The sequence below is a fragment of the Paramisgurnus dabryanus genome, chromosome 3 (genome assembly GCF_030506205.2).
Source record: "Paramisgurnus dabryanus chromosome 3, PD_genome_1.1, whole genome shotgun sequence".
NCBI classification, from domain to species: domain Eukaryota; kingdom Metazoa; phylum Chordata; class Actinopteri; order Cypriniformes; family Cobitidae; genus Paramisgurnus; species Paramisgurnus dabryanus.
The window spans coordinates 20,184,020-20,203,033 of record NC_133339.1 but is presented as its reverse complement, the minus strand read 5'-3'; the positions used below and the strand labels follow the sequence as shown (position 1 = coordinate 20,203,033).

General features: G+C 38.4%; 2 protein-coding genes across 2 annotated transcripts; one reads left to right on the top strand and one right to left on the bottom strand.

The window, feature by feature from the left end:
* Positions 1-5,317: 5,317 nt before the first annotated feature.
* nr1d1 (nuclear receptor subfamily 1, group d, member 1) lies at positions 5,318-12,542 on the top strand. Its single transcript, XM_065277798.2, has 8 exons — positions 5,318-6,393; positions 9,324-9,620; positions 9,710-9,798; positions 9,989-10,133; positions 10,245-10,909; positions 11,037-11,222; positions 11,426-11,636; positions 11,739-12,542. The coding sequence occupies exons 1-8, from the start codon at positions 6,342-6,344 to the stop codon at positions 11,933-11,935; spliced, it is 1,842 nt and encodes a 613-aa protein (XP_065133870.2). The 5' UTR covers positions 5,318-6,341; the 3' UTR covers positions 11,936-12,542.
* A 155-nt stretch (positions 12,543-12,697) lies between these two features.
* On the bottom strand, positions 12,698-18,710 carry LOC135733699 (uncharacterized). Its single transcript, XM_073813875.1, has 10 exons — positions 18,661-18,710; positions 18,022-18,118; positions 17,788-17,911; positions 17,435-17,592; positions 17,281-17,337; positions 17,005-17,147; positions 15,848-16,013; positions 15,512-15,651; positions 14,064-14,226; positions 12,698-13,888 (listed from the first exon to the last, which is right to left on the bottom strand). The coding sequence occupies exons 1-10, from the start codon at positions 18,681-18,683 to the stop codon at positions 13,823-13,825; spliced, it is 1,137 nt and encodes a 378-aa protein (XP_073669976.1). The 5' UTR covers positions 18,684-18,710; the 3' UTR covers positions 12,698-13,822.
* Between the last annotated feature and the right edge of the window lie 304 nt (positions 18,711-19,014).

Sequence of the window (19,014 nt, the reverse complement as noted above, 5' to 3'; positions counted from 1 at the left end):
ATATAACATCATAATTGTATAAAGGTGATATCTTAACATTCTTCGGAATAAACAAGGCCAAGGTCATTAGGTTGATAAGAAATAATTCTTATAAAGAAATAGTAACCCTTAGTTAACTACATAGAGAAACATTTCTCTATAAACATTGAGGGGCAGTTTCCCGGACAGGGATTAGTTTAAGCCAAGACTAGGCCTTAGTTTAATTAGGAAATATAACTAGTTTTAACAAACATGCCTTAATTAAAACATTGCTTGTGTGCATTTTGAGGCAAAACAAAGGGCACTGATGTATTTTAAGGTATGTCAGTGCAAGTTGTTTTCACTTTGGACAGCTCTAACTAGGGATGCACGCTCGAACTGATTTTGCCAAGTGGTTGATGTCCTCAGGGCAACATATTGTGTTGACCCAAGGACAACATTTTTCTAAATAAAACCTAAACCTACCCCAAACCCCAACCCTAACCATAACCAAACCCTAAAATCAGAGGGACATGATAAGTAAAAAACAATGATCTAGAAACAGCTAATCTTGGTTGTAAGCTTAAACTTAAAACAAACTATAATCTTATTTCTGAAATCTGATTGGCTGATTGAAATGTTGTTCCAGGGTCAACATAATGTTGCCCTGAGGACATCAACCACTTGGCAAAATCAGGAGAGCCAGGGATGCACCGATACCACTTTTTTGGAATACGAGTACTTGCATTTCAGTACTTGCCGATACCGAGTACTTAATAAAAAAACATGATTTAAATTTACAGGTAACAGCTTTAGTCATATAATTTAACAAAAAAACAAAGGAATAGTTTTCTAGTTTGTTGTAAACTCTGCCTCTTTGGACAACACAAGAGGCATTAACCCCTTACACGCCGCTCAAACATAGACATTTCTCAGACCGTGGTATCGATTCCAGGTATCGGGGGACTTTTAACGAGTAGGAGTACTTTAGAAAATGTGGTATCGAGGCCGATACCAGTATCGGTATCGGTGCATCCCTAGCTCTAACATTTATTTTAGTCTAGGACTAGTCTAATCCCTGTCCAGGAAACCGCCTTTGAGTGTTTCAGAGTTAAACTGCCTAAATCTCTTTCTGAACTTACATTTGAATTGGGGTTTTTCTAACTATATATCTACTCCTACTTTGCTTATTGTTGGTTCCCTAGACCAAATCTCAAATGCTCTCTCATTTATAAATCTGCTTTGATAAAAGTGTCTGTTAAATAAGTAAACATAAATATCAAATAAAAGTGGAAATCTAATGAGAATCACGGAAATGTTTATAAACTTTTTGAAGACTACGTGACCTGTGTGTTATTTACATTGGTTTACAGTATGAAAAAGCTTTATTGTATGTGAAGATAAGTTAAGGAGTATAATAAACATTATCTTGTTATCACCACTGCACAAGTTACATGCTCGGGCAGTAAATTTTAAAGAGCAAAGTAAAACAAGTAATTAAAGATAAAAACAGAAATTAAGTATAATATTTACAATATAGGAAATGTACAAATAAGTGTGTATGGCTTGTGTGTTTGTATGTTTTAAAAAAGGAAAACCTCACATGTGAGATTCTTTCCCTAATCGTATAAAAATATTGTAGCATACGGTAGTAAATATTGATAGTATTTACAATAGAAAACTAGTATTTCATAGTAATTACAGCACTTTGTTAATGTAGTATTCTAAACTATAGTGAATGTGATAAAGTAGTTGATATTGTATTAGCTATACTATAATATTTATATATTGTAAGGTTTAAAAACACTATAATATCTGGGAATTTTACTAGTTTACTATAGTAAATATTAAAGTATAATACAGTATTTTTAGATAGCCTCAAAGTGTGTGTGCGTGTGTCCACGTTTAAATAGAACAGCAATCTCAAACCCATTACACGGGGTTTGTTTCTCAGGACTGAGATGTTTACATTAGTGGATGACCGAGACTACCCGCTTTCCACGAAAATAGAGCGCCGGGTCGACGCCCACTTCAGTGTTCCACTTCAAAGCTGAAGTCGTAACAGCGCCCCCGCACGTGGACCAGCCTGGTGACCGTGCACATCCGCCGCAGTGACGACACACCCCATCACGCTCCCGCGAGCGCAGCACTGTTCTAGGTGCAGGACGACTCACATGGCGCACGGGGATCATGCGACAGCCGCGAACAGAAAAAACATGGACGCGTATTTATATGTACAGCATCGATACATTGAGGGGGTGTCGGTAATCGTTTCTTATTTTTGCGGTCCAGTAAGTCTCAATCGTAAAGCTCAGAATTATAGAGGAAAAGCTGTTGCTATGTGAGGTTGAGATACAGTAACTTAGCCATTTGATTGTTTATTTGTAGAAGACATGCTCACTCGATATGAATTTAAACTACGTGATTTCATTTTTAATACGAGTTGTACTGAAATAGCCATCATGCAAATTTTCTAATGTATCCTTGACAGATTTTAGTATTATGTAAATAAACCAGCATCAGTAGGAAATGCAGGTGCTGTATCTTTGTAAGTCACGCGGACAGTAGGTTAGGAGGCAGCTAAGTGACCTAGATTGACAATACTGAAGTCCTAAAACTAATTGATTTTTAATAAAGCATTATAGTCATTAATTGGTAATATCAGGTTGAAATGATAAATTAAGTGTTTGCATGCTGTTTCGGTATTAAAGAATTAAAGATACGACGTCAGTATACCTTTTCCACCAGTGATTTTTTTTATTAAATTAAATTACTAACGATTAATTATTACGTTTTACTGTCATTACTACGTTACTGTCTCGACTGGGGATACACGGAAGCAATTTTGCTCTTAGCAGAGCTGACCAAAATATAGCATCAGCAGTACATAAATGGTAGCATTTGGTGTTGCCAAAAAGAAGAAAACCGCAATGATGAGGAGGCAATGAGCGTTTGCCATGCCAAAACTTTCTCACGTTTTCGAGCACGGGTGCTGTTGCTCCAGACAACACAAAGCGGACAAATAGCACATGAAAAATAGCAAAACAGTAAGGATATTCGGAGTTCGGTGCCTCTAGTCTTATTTGAGTACCACATGTTGATGCTAGTAAGCATTACAAAAATGCACAGGACGTTGTAAAGTCTACTAAACGTGTCAAACCTGAAGTTGGGTCATTTAGCTTAACTCTAAAGAAAACAAACAATGCATAATCTTTAACAAAGCAAACAAAAAAACTTGTTTGTTTTGGACAGGGTATGACCATATATCATGACATCAATGCACAATGGTACCGAGTACGTTTTTGGCACACCTGTCCTTTTTGAGGGTTGGTGTGAAAAGGTGACGTTCACCTTCTAATTGATATAAATGATTGGTTAATACTAAATAATAAAGCAGTTTAAGTTTATTTTAATTAATAAATTCTATAAAGCACGTTTTATTTTAAAAAGTTATAAAATGAAAATGTATAGTTTTCAACAATTTAATCACCAAACAAATTTTTATGACACTTTTAGTAGATTTACCAACAACGGCCACTAGATGTCATTGGTTTTTTAAGCGTACGCTCAAATTAAAAAAATCACAAGTTACTACATTACTGTCACTGCATTATTATTATTGCAAAGTTTTGAAAAAATGAAAACTACATTCTTAGAGATTTCCAATGATATATAGATTGTCAGATTTTTGTTTATTTATAGCCTATAGTGTTATGCATATATATGCATTAGCATTTCTATGGGGTCAGTGACATTTAACGAAATGATTGTCACTCTATCATTTCTATCATTAAATGGCCTGAAATATGAAAGCTACATTCTTAAAGCTTTCCAATGATGTACAGGTTGTCAAGATTTTTTTATGCTTAGAATAGGATAAATATGCAATAGCACATGGTCAACATGTGGGTCAGTGATATATTTGTATTATTTCTGTTACTACATGCAAAACAATATAACAACTACAGCCTTACAGATTTCAAATGATACATAGATTGTCAGGTTTAATTAACAAAATATTGAAATAAACTTTTCTCTCTAGATAGCTCTATTAATTCTAAAACGTGTTAATATACACATTATATGATCTATATTACTTTTGTATCGCGCCAATAAGATTTTTTTTGTGATTATCATTTAATTTGGCTTTATCATGTTTCACCAGAATAAAGTGAGTGGGAGGATGCTGGTGAGATTATGGTACACTGCTGCGCGCGCCATGTGCCGAGTGTACACAGACTGGGCACGGTTTACAATTCAGGCGAAGATTTGCATGTGACAATCCCGTGATGTCACACATACAGTCGTCTTTGCTACAAATCGGGTTGTGAGCACTTTTAAATCCACTCAAATGATTTGATGATGCGCGCCTGGTCTGATGGTTGTTTGGTTCTCAGGTAACGTGATGTTCAAACGTGACCAAAACTTTGCGTCCTCGCTTATCCAGAAGCACTGTTATTATCCGCATGCATGTTTGTGTTTGCAGGGACTCCGTTGCGCGGTCACGTGCACTGTCACACACTGTTGTACAGGCGAGTATGATGAATCGCACCTGCAATACGCTAGACGCTTGAGTGTCTCGGGTGAATTTAACAAATGGCTCGTGCAGCTTTCGTGCCAGGGGCAGTAGTGATGTTACTGTTGTGTTTCTGCTTATAGGTATGTCGCTGCAAGGTGGTCTTTTTTTAGCATCCTGTTTTGTTCTCAGGCAGGTGCCTGCTTGAGCCCCCAAACGAAAATAATATCCATTAAAGCTGGCCAGTCTTTCTTGCTGGGTCACAACGTGAAGTTATAATGGGGGTAAAACCAAAATGACTTAAGTCAAAAATGTTATTGTAGGCTACATCATAAAATTGGTAAACATAAGACAGAAAATGAACTTGTCACTAAAATCATTTATCGTCGCAAACATTTATTATAGCCTACAGTATGGTACACCAGCATCAGCTTTAATGTATTTTTTAACAGAAAGAATTTCAGTATGTTTATGCAGAATCATGTTGTCATCAAACAGTCTTGTAATTTTCCTGTGTAAACAAATTTTTGTTTGTGTTTCTTAAATGACAGATCCGTGCCCACATTGGTAGGACATAAATCTTTTCTTAATGGGATAGTTTACCCAAAAACGATAATTTTACTCTCATGTTGTTACAAACCAATATACATTTCAAGATATTTTGAGGAATGCTCATAATCAAACCGTTCATGAGCCCCATTTACTTCCATAGTACTATTTTTTTCCTACTATGGAAATGAATGGGGCTCACGAACAGTTTGGTTACAAACACTCCTCAAAATATCTTCCTTTGGGGTTCATTAGAACAAAGAAATGTATACAGGTTTCTAACGACATAAAAGTAAACGATGACAACATTTTATTTTGGGGTGAACTATCCCTTTAAGATGTACTTGGTCAGGACTTCAAAAAAGTTCAATGGCACATGAAAAGTTTAGATTAACCTCGTGTAGGGTTCGCCAAACTGTTAAATGCGCATTGCCAAACTTCATGTGGTTACATCTGAGTTAAGTGGTTTTATTCATGTCAAAAATATTTACTACTGAATCAACCTGACTACACATTCAGTTACATGTATAATTACATTTAATTACACTTATTTTAATGAGTCATGTGAGGTATAAATAGCCTCTTAAGGTAACAACAAATGAATCATGCGTTGTTGTTTGCAAATGTCTTTCCAAAATATCAATAATCGGCAAACAATGCATAGCCTTTTTAGAATGTAGTTTCACATCTATTGAGTAGTCTGTATTACACCTGCCTTAACTTCCCCATATCCAGAAACACGCACTCAACACACACATAATTATACAAAGCATTACTTTCTATTGGGCAGTGCCAAACTTTTCAACTTAAACTACACCGCCTATTATTGAGAAAGCCACGTGCGAAAATGTGTTTGGGAGAAACTGTGTCACTGGGCCACGAGGCTCTTGGTGGGGTCACATGGACACATTTCGAGCCTCGTGCAGCAGGGGCGAACCCGTTGCGCCTGCGCACATCTCATCATCACTGCATGCTCCTCGGAACGAGGCAGTCTGAGCAAAACCGGGCCGACTTGACAGAGCACTTCAGATCGACACAGATTGGTCTAGTGATAGGACGGGCGCGCTGCGTGCGACACTTTCGTTGAATGAAATATATTTCCTTGAAACACTAGCTTCAAGCTGTGAGTTAGTCTTCATTCTTTTCAGCATCTATTAGATGAGCAATTGTTTTATCCGAGTTTAGGAGGTTCACTACAGTTATGCCTCGATTCTGAATAAGAACCGATCTAAAAAAAAAAATTGAAGTGCATCTATAGAGACGGAGAGCGCATCACTTCTCAAAGTGTTGCAGCAAAGATTCTTCCTTCAGTAGCTGAATGACTTTACTGGGGCTCAATATGACCACAGCAGTAGACACGAACAACACAGGTAAGACGATCTGGATGCTTTTACACAGTCTGTCAATCTTTGTAACTTTGGATATTTCTGTTGCATCTTGTGTGTGTGTGTGTGTGTGTATGTATATATATATATATAATTTATTTCTTTGCAAGAGATATTTTAATATTTTATTAGTGGAAAGCCTATTTAGAGAATTGTGTATGATTTCTTAGAAAATTTTATTTTGCCAAATTAAAGTATATATATTTACTTAATTTACAATTTTGGAACAAAATTATTACTTTCTGAATGCGTAGTGGTGTTAAAAAGCATTTTCACGTGTAAATATTAGCATTTTTGCCTTAAATGAAAAATTGGGTTAAAATGTGTTAAATTTCACATTACACTAGGTATTTAAAGTGAAATGTTAGAGATATTTATAAAAATGTCAAACTAAGGCAATGACATCGCTGGTTAAGTGACACTGTCCTCCTGAATTTTGGGGAACTAGGTCATATCTACAAAGTCAGGTGTACGGACATCCGTGTAATGCAGGCAAGCGTCGCAAAGCCTCGAGAGCAAACTCGATTCACATGGACCGCCGTGCCTAGCCATGTGCTTTTTGTTTTCATTCTCTGCTCTCCGCCTACATCGATTGGTAAGCGCAGGCGCTCATTACATAATTCCGCCTCGCGGCGTGTATGCCCTCCTAGCGCGAACCCGTGTGTGACGTGGCTAGCTGAGCCATGTGCGCGCTGCGATTGGACGGAATGTTGAGAGGCGGGGCAGTACATCACGTTAACCCGTGTTCACTTTAAAAGTGGGACATGAATTGATCCAGTTTAACGTAACAGTTTTCCCCTCTCCTTCCGACATGAATACCGCGTCACAAAATATCCCCACCCCAGCATGTTACAGATGATCTCTAGAGCTTACTGTTATCCAACCAACACGATTTTCATTTTGAGCCTGAAATAGTGAAAATGTTCATTTATATTTTCTACAAAATAAAACCGATACGTGCAGTATATTAAAAAGTTGCGTTTAAATTAAAGTTGGATGTGAAGAACGCGAATTCAAATTAACGCACATTCCTAACGGCACGTTTTATTGTATTATTATTTTAAGCGTTAACGTCAAATACGTTAATTAATACACTGCTTTACTTGGCGAAATAATAGTTTATTCTGATTATTTTTATGTATGGATCATTGTTTGTTTTTTTACAATATACTTGAAGTAATTTCATCAGAGATAAACGTGTTTTTAAACAGCATGCTCACCCTGACCCACGAACTCTCGTGGCTCACTGCTTTATTACGCCTTATAATAAGATAAATATACTAAACACTGGTTAAACATTCACGTCAATTTATTATTGCGTTCGTAAAGCATATCACGTGGACGAGATTAAATCGTGATATTTTCTGAAAATCGGGTGTGTTTTTGACGGGCGTGTCTAATGTAGTCACTTTCATGTAGGGACTGTCAAGTGTGTGGCGCACGTGGAGGGGAGGCGTGCTTCCACTGTGATAGGCAGGTCACTAGCACCCTGTTATGCTTATACAATAATTTCTTTACCACCGTGTTTATTCCAACCCGGGAAAGTGTTTAGGTAACAAACTATTAACTTACTCGGGTAGTGACTTAACAGTTTGATGCGGTTTTGTAGATATCACCAGCACGACCCTGCTTAAAGGGATAGTTCACCCAAAAAGAAAATTCTTTCATCATGTACTCACTCTCCTGTTGTTACAAACCTGTACAAATTTCTTTATTCTGATGAACACAAAGGAAGATATTTTGAGAAATGTTTGTGAGCCCCATTCACTTCCATTGTATTCTTTCATCCTTCTATAGGAGTAAATGAGGCTCATGATTGTTCTGTTACAAACATTCCTTAAAATATCTTCCTTCTTGTTCATCAGAACAAAGACATTTATACAAGTTTGTAACCACATGAGAGTGAGTAAACTATGACAGAATTTTCATTTTTGGGTGAACTTGCACATAAATAAGTTTAATAAATGTTGTGCGACAAGTGTTAAGAGACATTTTGAGTTGGAAATGGTGACAAACAACAGCACGTTTATCTATTTTTGCTCCACCTGACACAGTGACTCGTTGACCCTTTGTGCTAGTGTACAGCTCTTATGTAATCTCCATCTGGTACTTTAAATAATTTTTGACGGTGAATAAAAATAAACGAGAGGACACTAAAATAGAAATATTTAATACATATGCTATTAATAAACAGCTAGAGGAAAAATGCTTCCATCGAATGCAAAAGGAAACCCTAAAATTACAGGTAAAGACTCTTTTTGCCTTCATGGGACCAAAGGTGAGGAATGACTTGAAAAAAAATTAACAATAGGGACTAGTAAACATGCTAGCTCACGTTGTAGCTTATCAGGAGCAAAGTTGACTATTGTTATCGGAACCGAGTCTGAAAACACCAAAAAGCAGGATGTAAATAAAACAAAAACAATTGTAAATGTCAGCGCACATGTGAAGGCATGTGTAACCGTCATATTGTGTAGATTTGTATGTAACAGCTAAGACAGATGTTGCGTGCTCTGCTCACATGGCTTTCCAGTGCCAGTTAAACTTTAAACCCTCGAGGAACCCACAGTCAGGAAATAAAAGGAGCGGCCGCTGTAACTTTTTATGTCCCTGTGCAGTTCACAGCAAAGCAATAACAATTCCTAGAAAGTATCCACCTTCACCCAGACTGATTCGTGCAGGTTCTCTGTTGCCATGGCGCCATCTGTTTGACTAAAACTCCTTGTGTAACTATGAGAAGTATTTATTGGCACACCATAACAAAGATGCCAAAAATACCAAAGAACATTCTCAAGTTCGCTTGATGGGCCTCTCCTTCTTTATGCGAACGAGTGCATTCCTGTGGGAGGAATCTCATAAATATTATATAAAGTTTTTTCCTTAACTTTTTCCCTTGCTTCTCGTTTGGTCGCTAGGTGGGGTAATATCGTACATCGGATCATGCGGAGGTTCCCCGAACCGCACCAGCCCTGTGTCCATGTACAGTGAAAATTCCAACAGCAGCATGCAGTCCTTCTCACAGCCCTGCTTCGGATTTCCACCATCCCCCAATGGATCCCATGATTCCTCACGCATGTACACCAGCAGCAGTAGTTCGAGTTCGGGATCGGGTGAGGACGGTAACTCCTCATGTTCTGGCGGATCCCCGAGAGGGCGTGACGATGGTGGAAGTGCACGCAACTCTCCAAACAAATCAGTCGCCACACTTACCAGTAAGCTATATGGATATTTAACTCAAATCTGTATGATGTGTAGAATTTACTGGGGATTAATATTAATGTTTGCCTTTTTTCCCACTCAGAGCTCAATGGAATGGTGTTGTTATGCAAAGTGTGTGGAGATGTGGCTTCTGGATTTCATTATGGTGTCCACGCCTGTGAGGGATGCAAGGTGAGATAGTAGCTCTCAGTTGGTTGAAAAGCGTGCAGTGCAAAGGTCATTAGATCAATTTCCATGAAACATAAACTGATTGTATTCCTTGAATGTACTGTAAGGGACTTTAGATAAAGAGGTGTAAAGGTGTAATTAACGACTACACTTTATAAATAAGTAACAAATATGTTGTTTCTGTGGTCCACAGGGTTTCTTTCGACGCAGCATCCAGCAGAATATCCAGTACAAGAAGTGCCTAAAAAACGAAACTTGTACAATTATGAGGATCAACCGGAACAGATGTCAGCAGTGCCGCTTCAAAAAGTGTTTGTCTGTGGGCATGTCCCGTGATGGTGAGTATCTGTACAACCAAGCATGGACAAATAAAGTACTGGCATACAGTAGAACCATATTATCAACCTTTATACATTTTGAATAATTTTTTGTTCTTTTCTAATCCCCAGCTGTTCGTTTCGGCCGTATCCCAAAACGCGAAAAACAGCGGATGCTCGCTGAGATGCAAAACGCCATGAACAACATGGTGAACAATCAGTTGCAGAACGAATTCCAGTTGGCCAGCATCACATCCAACACCCCCTGTTCTTCTTCTTTATCCACTTCCTCATCTCCATGCCCGAGTCTTACGGTGGGACCCCAGGCCCCGGCGGGCCCTTTAGCACCATTATCTCTTTCCCCTCCAGCTCCTTCTTCCCCAACAAACTCCTCTTCTCCACCGCTCTGCCCCAGCCCAGGTGTTGACAAAACCATAGCAGCCATAACCAGGGCACATCGCGAGACCTTCATCTACGGCCATGATAAATTCGGTCAGACACTGCTGCCTCATAACGGAGAGATGGACAACCGAAGCAGCAACCGCTGTGCGGCCGGATACCACCTCAACAGCCAAAACACCATCTACCACAATGATAATAACGTTAACCATCATCGTAACAACTTTGAGGCATCATCAGAAAACGGGCATCATTTTCATTCCTACTCTGTGTCTGGACATCTCCAGCACGGAACGCTGCACAATAACAACAGTAACATCCACAGGGTTGATCAAGAAATGAACGGCAGCTCCCAAGGTCATAACTGTCCGTGGAAAAAACGCAAGGAGATTTTGCTGGTAAGACCCTGGTTGTCCCAGCTATACGTATTAGTAAAGCTCAGAATTCCTAAATAAGCAAGATTCCCAAGTAAAGAAGTTTTTGAGATTTAGTGTCTGAACATTATCCGATCTAATTATTTTGCAGGCTTGTCCAATGAACATGCATCCTTACGCAGACCCTAACAAAACGCCACAGGAAATTTGGGAAGACTTCTCTCATAGCTTCACGCCAGCTGTGCGAGAGGTGGTGGAGTTTGCCAAACACATCCCAGGATTCAGCACATTATCCCAGAACGACCAGGTCACTTTGCTGAAAGCTGGAACTTTTGAGGTAATTAAAAAATGTGTCTTTGGTTGAATGTGCTATGATGTTTGCTAAAGCAAAACCGTAAGTGTAACTTGTAAGTGTTTTTTAAGGTTTAATACTGCCAAGTGTGTTACTTAAACTCATAACAGAATAGAATACACAAACTCATTGATTTGACCTTTTTCATCGTTTTAGATTGTCTCTTACCTTTCTAATATATTTTGCAGGTCCTCATGGTACGCTTCGCCTCTCTGTTCAACGTAAAGGAGAAGAGTGTAACGTTTATCTCTGGCGCAACCTACAGCCTGGAGGCCCTGAAAAGCATGGGCATGGGCGATCTTCTGGGCATCATGTTCGATTTCAGTGAAAAACTTAATGCATTAGAGCTGTCAGCAGAAGAGCTGGGACTCTTCACCGCAGTGGTGCTGGTATCTGCTGGTGAGTCCCTTTACATGCATAAAGAAAAAAGAAAGTATCATTATTTCCTTGACATCATCATCTCAAATTTCGTTTTGTAATTCCTTCTTGTTTACCGTTCAGATCGCTCTGGAATCGAAAACGTGAATTCAGTAGAGATCCTTCAGGAAAGTCTTATCCGGGCCCTCCGGACCCTCATCACCAAGGGCGGCCCTGGCGATGCCTCCCGATTCACCAAGCTGCTGCTCAAGCTTCCTGACCTGCGCACGCTGAATAACATGCACTCGGAAAAGCTGCTTTCATTCCGGATTGACGCGTGAAGTCACAGATAACCTAGTGGAAGTTGGTCACCACAGATGACTAGATGGAGAACTGGTAGAAAGGGAAACCACCAGAGAACAGAATGCATTTGATGACACATCTGAAAGGACACTAAGAGGCGTAATTGCCTTCAATTGCCAGATGAACATATAGGGAGAGACTTATTACAAATTGGTGGCAAACTTTATAGAAAAGTAAAAAATGCTAAAACCCACAAGGTTCTTAGCACAGGTGAAAACTCTATATGGGACCCTTCGTCAAACATAGGAATGCATTGGGAACAAATGCAAAAGTGTGTTTTCTTGTACCTAGGGTTCCTGCTCACCGATATGTACAGAATAATATGTATCTACCAAAATGCAAATTTCAAACTATATGTGGTTTTATCCCTCACACATATTGTGACTTTAATGTATGTAAATACATGTAAATAATATATACATATTTTAAATTACAGTGTATAATATATATTTTTTTGTAAAGTTTATGCGCTAAATGCAAATTATATATATATAAATGGGCACAAACATATAAGTAGAGTGTATTCATATTATAGAAAAACATTCAGATATGGATTTAAGATGCCATTTAAATCATAAAGGCATTTTATGAAACACACGTGTTGTCTTTTTTCTTGATAAAAATATGTAACATTTCAAAGTATTGTGTCTTGAATAAACCTTGGTTTATTTAAAATGCATTATTTGTGTGCTCAGTCGATGCATTGAGATAAAGTGTTTATCGCATATAAAGGATATATTTTATCCTCTATGAGCTCTGCTGTTATAGATAACATCTTATTGATAAGATTAAACAATGCTGTGGAGAGATGACTATATCAACCAAATTAGCAAACAGAAAAATATAAGAACAAATATAAAACAAACAAAATTTAAGTATGAACAGTGGACATATTGACAATTTTTTAAAGACAGATCTTAGAAGATCATATAAACCGTTAAATCTGATTTTAAATGATGAACATGGTGTACCAATGTGACGTCAGGTCAAATACCACAAATTGCCTATCCTTGCCTAAATTTTCCCCTGGTGGATATAAAATCTGATCTCTAAAGACAATTATCAAAGCACACCACACCTTATCATTCATTACACAGACCAAAATAAGCTGTAAAGAGAGTCACTAGAACTGGGTCATTGTGTCCACATAATCAGAGTGTCACAGCTCCCCATTGGCTCAATCCAGAACAACGCTCAGATCCATTTTAGCCAATAACAATACAGCTCTTGTCATGCAGCACTAGAGGGCAGATAAGCGGTACAGAAAGCAGCTGTGCAGATACAAGTGTCTCAACCTGACCGTGGGTAGAAATGTGGTTATTTAAAAGGTGAAAATGACTTTCTTGTACAGTAAAAAAGAAAAATCAATATCTAAATGTCATAAGAATTAGGCTGAAGCTTTAGCCACAGTTTAAATTGTTACCTAATCTGTTACGTCAGACTTGTGGTGGATGCAACAATAAGCATGTGAGGAGAGTGACGGAGCTGCCCTCTAGTGTTGACTGTATAACATTTGATAAACTTTTATTTGCTAGGATAGTTAAACATGATATTGGTACACAATCAGCGGAAGTAACTGTCTGATTTTGTTGCTAATCATACAAAAAATAAAATAAAACAAGACAGTAATTAAAATGCTTATTTGCTCGAATGTATTGGTGAACAGTCTAAATGCAATTCCTTACTGTGAAAAGACACACAATATTAAAAAATGCACTCTACAAATATTCATTCATTCATTAAACAAAATACAACTACAACTGTACATTCCAGATGATTATTGTGTAATAGTCTCTGACTTATGTGTGATTCATCGGTTGGCACTCATGGTTGTCCTCACTGACGCTGGAGTACGCTCTGTGACATCAGATGTTAGGATCGGAGGTGAGAAACTCAAGCCACTCTGTCAGGACAGGATGTTTCGTGGTGGGCTGAAAATAGCAAATGAACAAAAATTATTGCAAAAAAAAAAAAAAAAAAAACATGTAAGAGTCTAAGCAGTTAGCTGCTATTATTTGCAGTTAAATGAAAGTTTGAATATGATGCAAATTTGCATAACTCGTTTTGCAACTTGATGAATTTATGCTTTGATTCGTATCAGCTCACCTGCAGATCGGTGATATCAAGCAAGTTTCCATCTTTTCTCACAGAGATGAGAGTTGCTCGGCCATGTGATGGGTAACCCTCCCCGACCCTCAGATGACACACTGTGGTCGCAGTCTTTAGAAAAATTAGAAGCCTTTCAGCTGGACACCAATCAATTGCAAACCTAAGGGGGTTGCAAACCAAATTTGTCAAGTTGTGAATGAGATGCAAGAAGCAAAGCTTACCGTTACTGTTGTTTATTGTTAAAGGCAGGGTATCTGATTTGATCCAGAAACATTTTTAGTTAAAAGGCTGATTAAAAATCTCCTTACATCCCGATAGCAATCACTATGTTTAAGTCAAGTATGCTTTATTGTCAATTCTTCCACATATACAGTACATTGCGTTACTCTCAGACCCCCGTGCTTACAGATAACATTTACATTAAAGCCTAAAAATCTAGAACAAAAATAATAGATACAACTATACAATAAGGGAATGTAAAAAAAAGAAAAAAGGCATATAATTAAATTAAAAATAATTAAATTTTTTAAGTTGATTAATTTTTTTATATAAATATATGTCATCTGTGAAAGGCATAGGGCAAAAAATGTTCTACAAATCATTGAACTCGGATATAACGCAATAATTGGACGCAATTTTTGCCCCCTCATCTGTGAATGTGTTTTGCATATGCCACTGCCCAACCGGTTCACGCAGACACCATACGTCAAAAAACTGTCTGGATCAGCAAAGAGCAAAAACCCAAATTAACGTCGGTAACTTTACTGATTTACCACGAGATGCAAACAGCTGCAGGAGGCAAAGGGCCTGAAAGGGTCGTTGCAATGTTTATTTTGCTAAGGTAGGTGCGCGATATGATTGTATTTAAATGGATTCAGATATTCTACTTTGATTAAACATTGTGTTGCTTATAGGGGTGTCACAATTCTCCAAATCCTCAATTCAATTACTTTTTTTCTCGATTCTAATCATGCTTCGATCTGTAGCTAGCTAAGTTAGAGGAGGTTGACTCTGAGCACTCAACACGTGTTTTTTTTCCCGCTTGGCAAGCCGTCCGGACATGACATGGGGTGTGGCAGAATCGACAATTCCATTTTTTAATTCGAAGTTCGAGGTTGTGACTTAATGTGACACCCTTAGTTGCTTATGAAGTTTGTGTTCCTTTACTACAGTACCGAAAACATGCTAATTCCGATTTAAAACAGTTGTCTATGTTGATTATTTTGGTAATATTATTCACTTTGTCCTGCAAAGTTTTCTCACTGGTGAATGAGACATGTGGACCGTGGATTTCTGGTCTGTGCGTGTTCATGTGTTTTGGAGGAGGCGTGGCTTTGGATTGCGATTTGAATGGAGGGTGGGATCGTGATTTCAGTGCTAGTAGGCTACAGTTAGCATTTTCAAAATCAGATACCCTGCCTTTACCTGTATTTAAGATCATGTACCTTGAGTGCAGAGCTTGAATCTCTGAAAGCATCTCTCCTTGACTAATGTAGCGCTCCATCACCTCTTCCAAAGCAACACTCACTTGTCTAAGCTGACCTTCTGTTGCTTCTTCTACAAGGCCAGCAGTTCCCTGAAGCACCTACAGATAAAAAAGAGGTGGTCCAATACAGCAAATGTATAATATTATACTATATATATATTAAACTGTGTGCCTATAGCTCAGTCGGAAGGGCGTCGTGGTAGCAACTCAAAAGTTTCGACACCCAGAGGACAACACATACATGTGTATATATAATGACAACCAGCGTGAATGAATATATACTAGGACGCAATACCTGAAGATGAAAATGGTCATCGGTTGTCATGGTGATGGAGACCTGCAGAGGTTCAAGTGATTTCCCAGCAGCCCGAGGCAGAATCTCTAGGCACAGCTCAGAGGGTCTCACTGACAACAATCTGTACTGCATATTTCTCTGCGTTCCTGTAACTAACGTCTGCAACCTAAGAGATAAATAAATTGGAAGAGGCTTGGTTATTTATTTTCTGCAAATATGTCAAGACATTTTGACATCTTAAAGTAGGACTGAATAGATACTTTATTTCATACATATAGATAATGCTCACTAATTCAGTGCATTTTGATTGGCCAAATATCTCAAGCATGTGATGGAAGTGTTATGCCATATATGGATTGGAATATCTCCCAAAGCACAGTGGCGGCAGAAACAACACTAGAGCAAAAATAAAGAAGTTACGCCTTCTTTATTTGCGTATAGATTTGGGCGGTGTTATGCAAATCTTCCCACACCGTGACGCAGATTGTGGGGGCGTGTTAGAATAAGGCATTTTAGTAAGGTGGGGATAAGCCTTCACTTTTGGAAGGAATATCTCTTTGGGTTTGAGACTTAATCTTTGCGACTTTACGGATCTTCTACAGACGGTTTCATTGGACGTATGGTCGTTGTCGCGGTTATGCTCCTGGGCGGAACTTAACTTTCAGTCTCTCTTTGTTTAATGGCCAGTGCCCGGATGCATGAAAGTCCTTAAGCTAAGAAATCCCTTAAATATAAGGTTAAGGTTAACCTTAATAAAAAATGGGTTGCAAGAAAAACCCTTAAGTCTTCACTTAGGGAACCATAAGGCGGTCGATAGGTATTAACCCTTAAATGCTAAAGTATTACCTTAAGTTCTGCTGTGCGTTGCTACAAAGTCCTTAAGTCCCATTTTCCCCTAAAAACTTAAGGGACTATGACAGGTCCCTTAACGTCGCACGCGATGGCTGACTATAAAATAACTTTGTTGTTATTGATTCTTTGTGTTTGTTTCACGAAAGCCGTGTTTGTGTTAGTTTTACTGCTGAAATCGTTTATATGCACAAACAGGAAAACATGAAATTGCGTCATGTGACCTCTTTCAACCAGAAAATCCAAAACTAGACAATAAACTCAAACTTTGGCTACATTACACAGCACGTTTTCATATACAGACTTACGCATCTTTTAATAATGTCCATTCACTAACACGGACCAACTGCTCATTAACCTCCTCATTGAGCGTAGACAGACGTGAATTGCACACATTCAAGGCGTTCTGGGCTGCCTGCAGTGAATCCTCCAGCTGAAAGCCAATTTGTTTCTGTGTGCGAGAACAATCGATGGAAATTAAGTTTATTCCACAGCCGTTCTTATTTGTTATGGTTAAAAGGGTAAAGGTTTATGGGGCTACCTGGCCTTAGCAGGGTAAAGTCTGGAATGAGTGGATCTCTTACCTCAGCTCTCTGATTCTGTTTAGCCGCGATTCTTTCTCTCTCTTTACACTCCTCCTTCTGAAAAATAATATTCAAAAGTAAAGCCCTTTGTTCTGCTTTACAAAAACAGCATTTTTTGACTAATTGGATAAAAAAAAAAGGTTATTCTGAGCACCTTTTTCTGTAAAGTGGAGAGCAGGTTCTCCAGTTTCTGCCGTCTACCCTGAAGCTCCTCCATGTTGACCTGAAAGGACCCGATCAGCTCCTCCACCTTCTGAACTCTCTCCTGATATTCTGCTTTTAAAGCCTTCCACGCAGCCCGAGCATCATTCCCTGCATGCCCACACACAGCCAAGACATCATTTGTAAGCATGCATAATTTTACATTCACATGTATGCTTTTGGTAGATGCTTTATCCACTAAGTGCATTCTAGCTTTGCACTTTATTAGTCAGTGTACTGTTGTGTGATCCCTGTAAATCGAAACCATGACAGGCTGATCTAGATGAAAGTCTGTGTTTGTATTACCGGGGTTTTGGGGACTTGGCTCATTCAGCAGTTCTTCCACAGACTCTAGACCTGCCAACAGTTTTACCATGTCATCCACTACACACAGCTGTCTGAATATATGCTTCTGTTTACGTCTGCAGTCCTAAACAGACAGAAAGATGTACAGTGTTTATTAATGTATTTACTACTTATACAAAGACAGTTCAGTTTGTTACAGCTGATTTGTTAGGTTTTGATAAAGCTTAAATTTACCATCAGATAAGGAGCCATGATTTCTCCCTCTCCTGTTTCTTGCAGTTCTGTGGTGTTGCATGATTTTAAGATGTTGGGATCAGTCCTTTCCAGTAATCTGAAATCAAAGTTTATTATTGATGTATATAATGCTGTGGTAACCTCAGTATTCATCACATGAATCCCAAATCCCGTGCCCAAATCGCCGCGCGGCTACAGCTTTTCTCATGTAGTGGAAGCGTTTTGTGCAGAATTTAGTGCAAATATGTTTATCTTTAACGGTGCCTGCTGTGAAGAGCCGTGTCCGTGGAAGAGGAATGGTTTTGGGTGCACGAGCAAGGCGTGCGGACCAGCTCCGCTTCACCGTTTTGCCGCTTTTCGCACGTCTTCAATTGACAATGAACTAATTTTTGTTGATGTGATTAAAATTACAGCAATTTGATAGAAATACACTAGTAAAGATGAACATTTGGTTACCATGGTGAATTTCTGAAAAGGGCGGAAACGTTTTCTGTTTACGTTAACCGTCAGCATACGCAAAACAATGAATAAGCGAAGTGTTTCAAAGCATTTAAACGTAAGTGCGGCGCTATATGAATGCATTTAAATATATTTAACTCATCAACATCGATTAGTTATTTAATATTTGGCAATACTTACGCCTCGATTCTTTCGGTCGCCATTTCTGTTTTGAAACTTACCCTCTCGTCACTGATTGGTCTAAACTTTGCCCAATGAACAGAAGCCTACGCGTACGTCATCAACGTCAAGAGAGAGATCCGAAAGCAGATTTATCTGGATGAAAACTTTACGTTATATAATAAATATGACTTAAGTTATTTGTAAATTATAGTACATTTATACAGAATAATTATTTATAATAAATTAATAACATTGTATTAATCTTTACTATTAATGTTTTATATCAGGACTTAAGACTACAAAAATGAGAGTTAACATTTATAAATTAGGCCTACATAAAATAAATTATTTTGCTTATATCAGCATATAGAA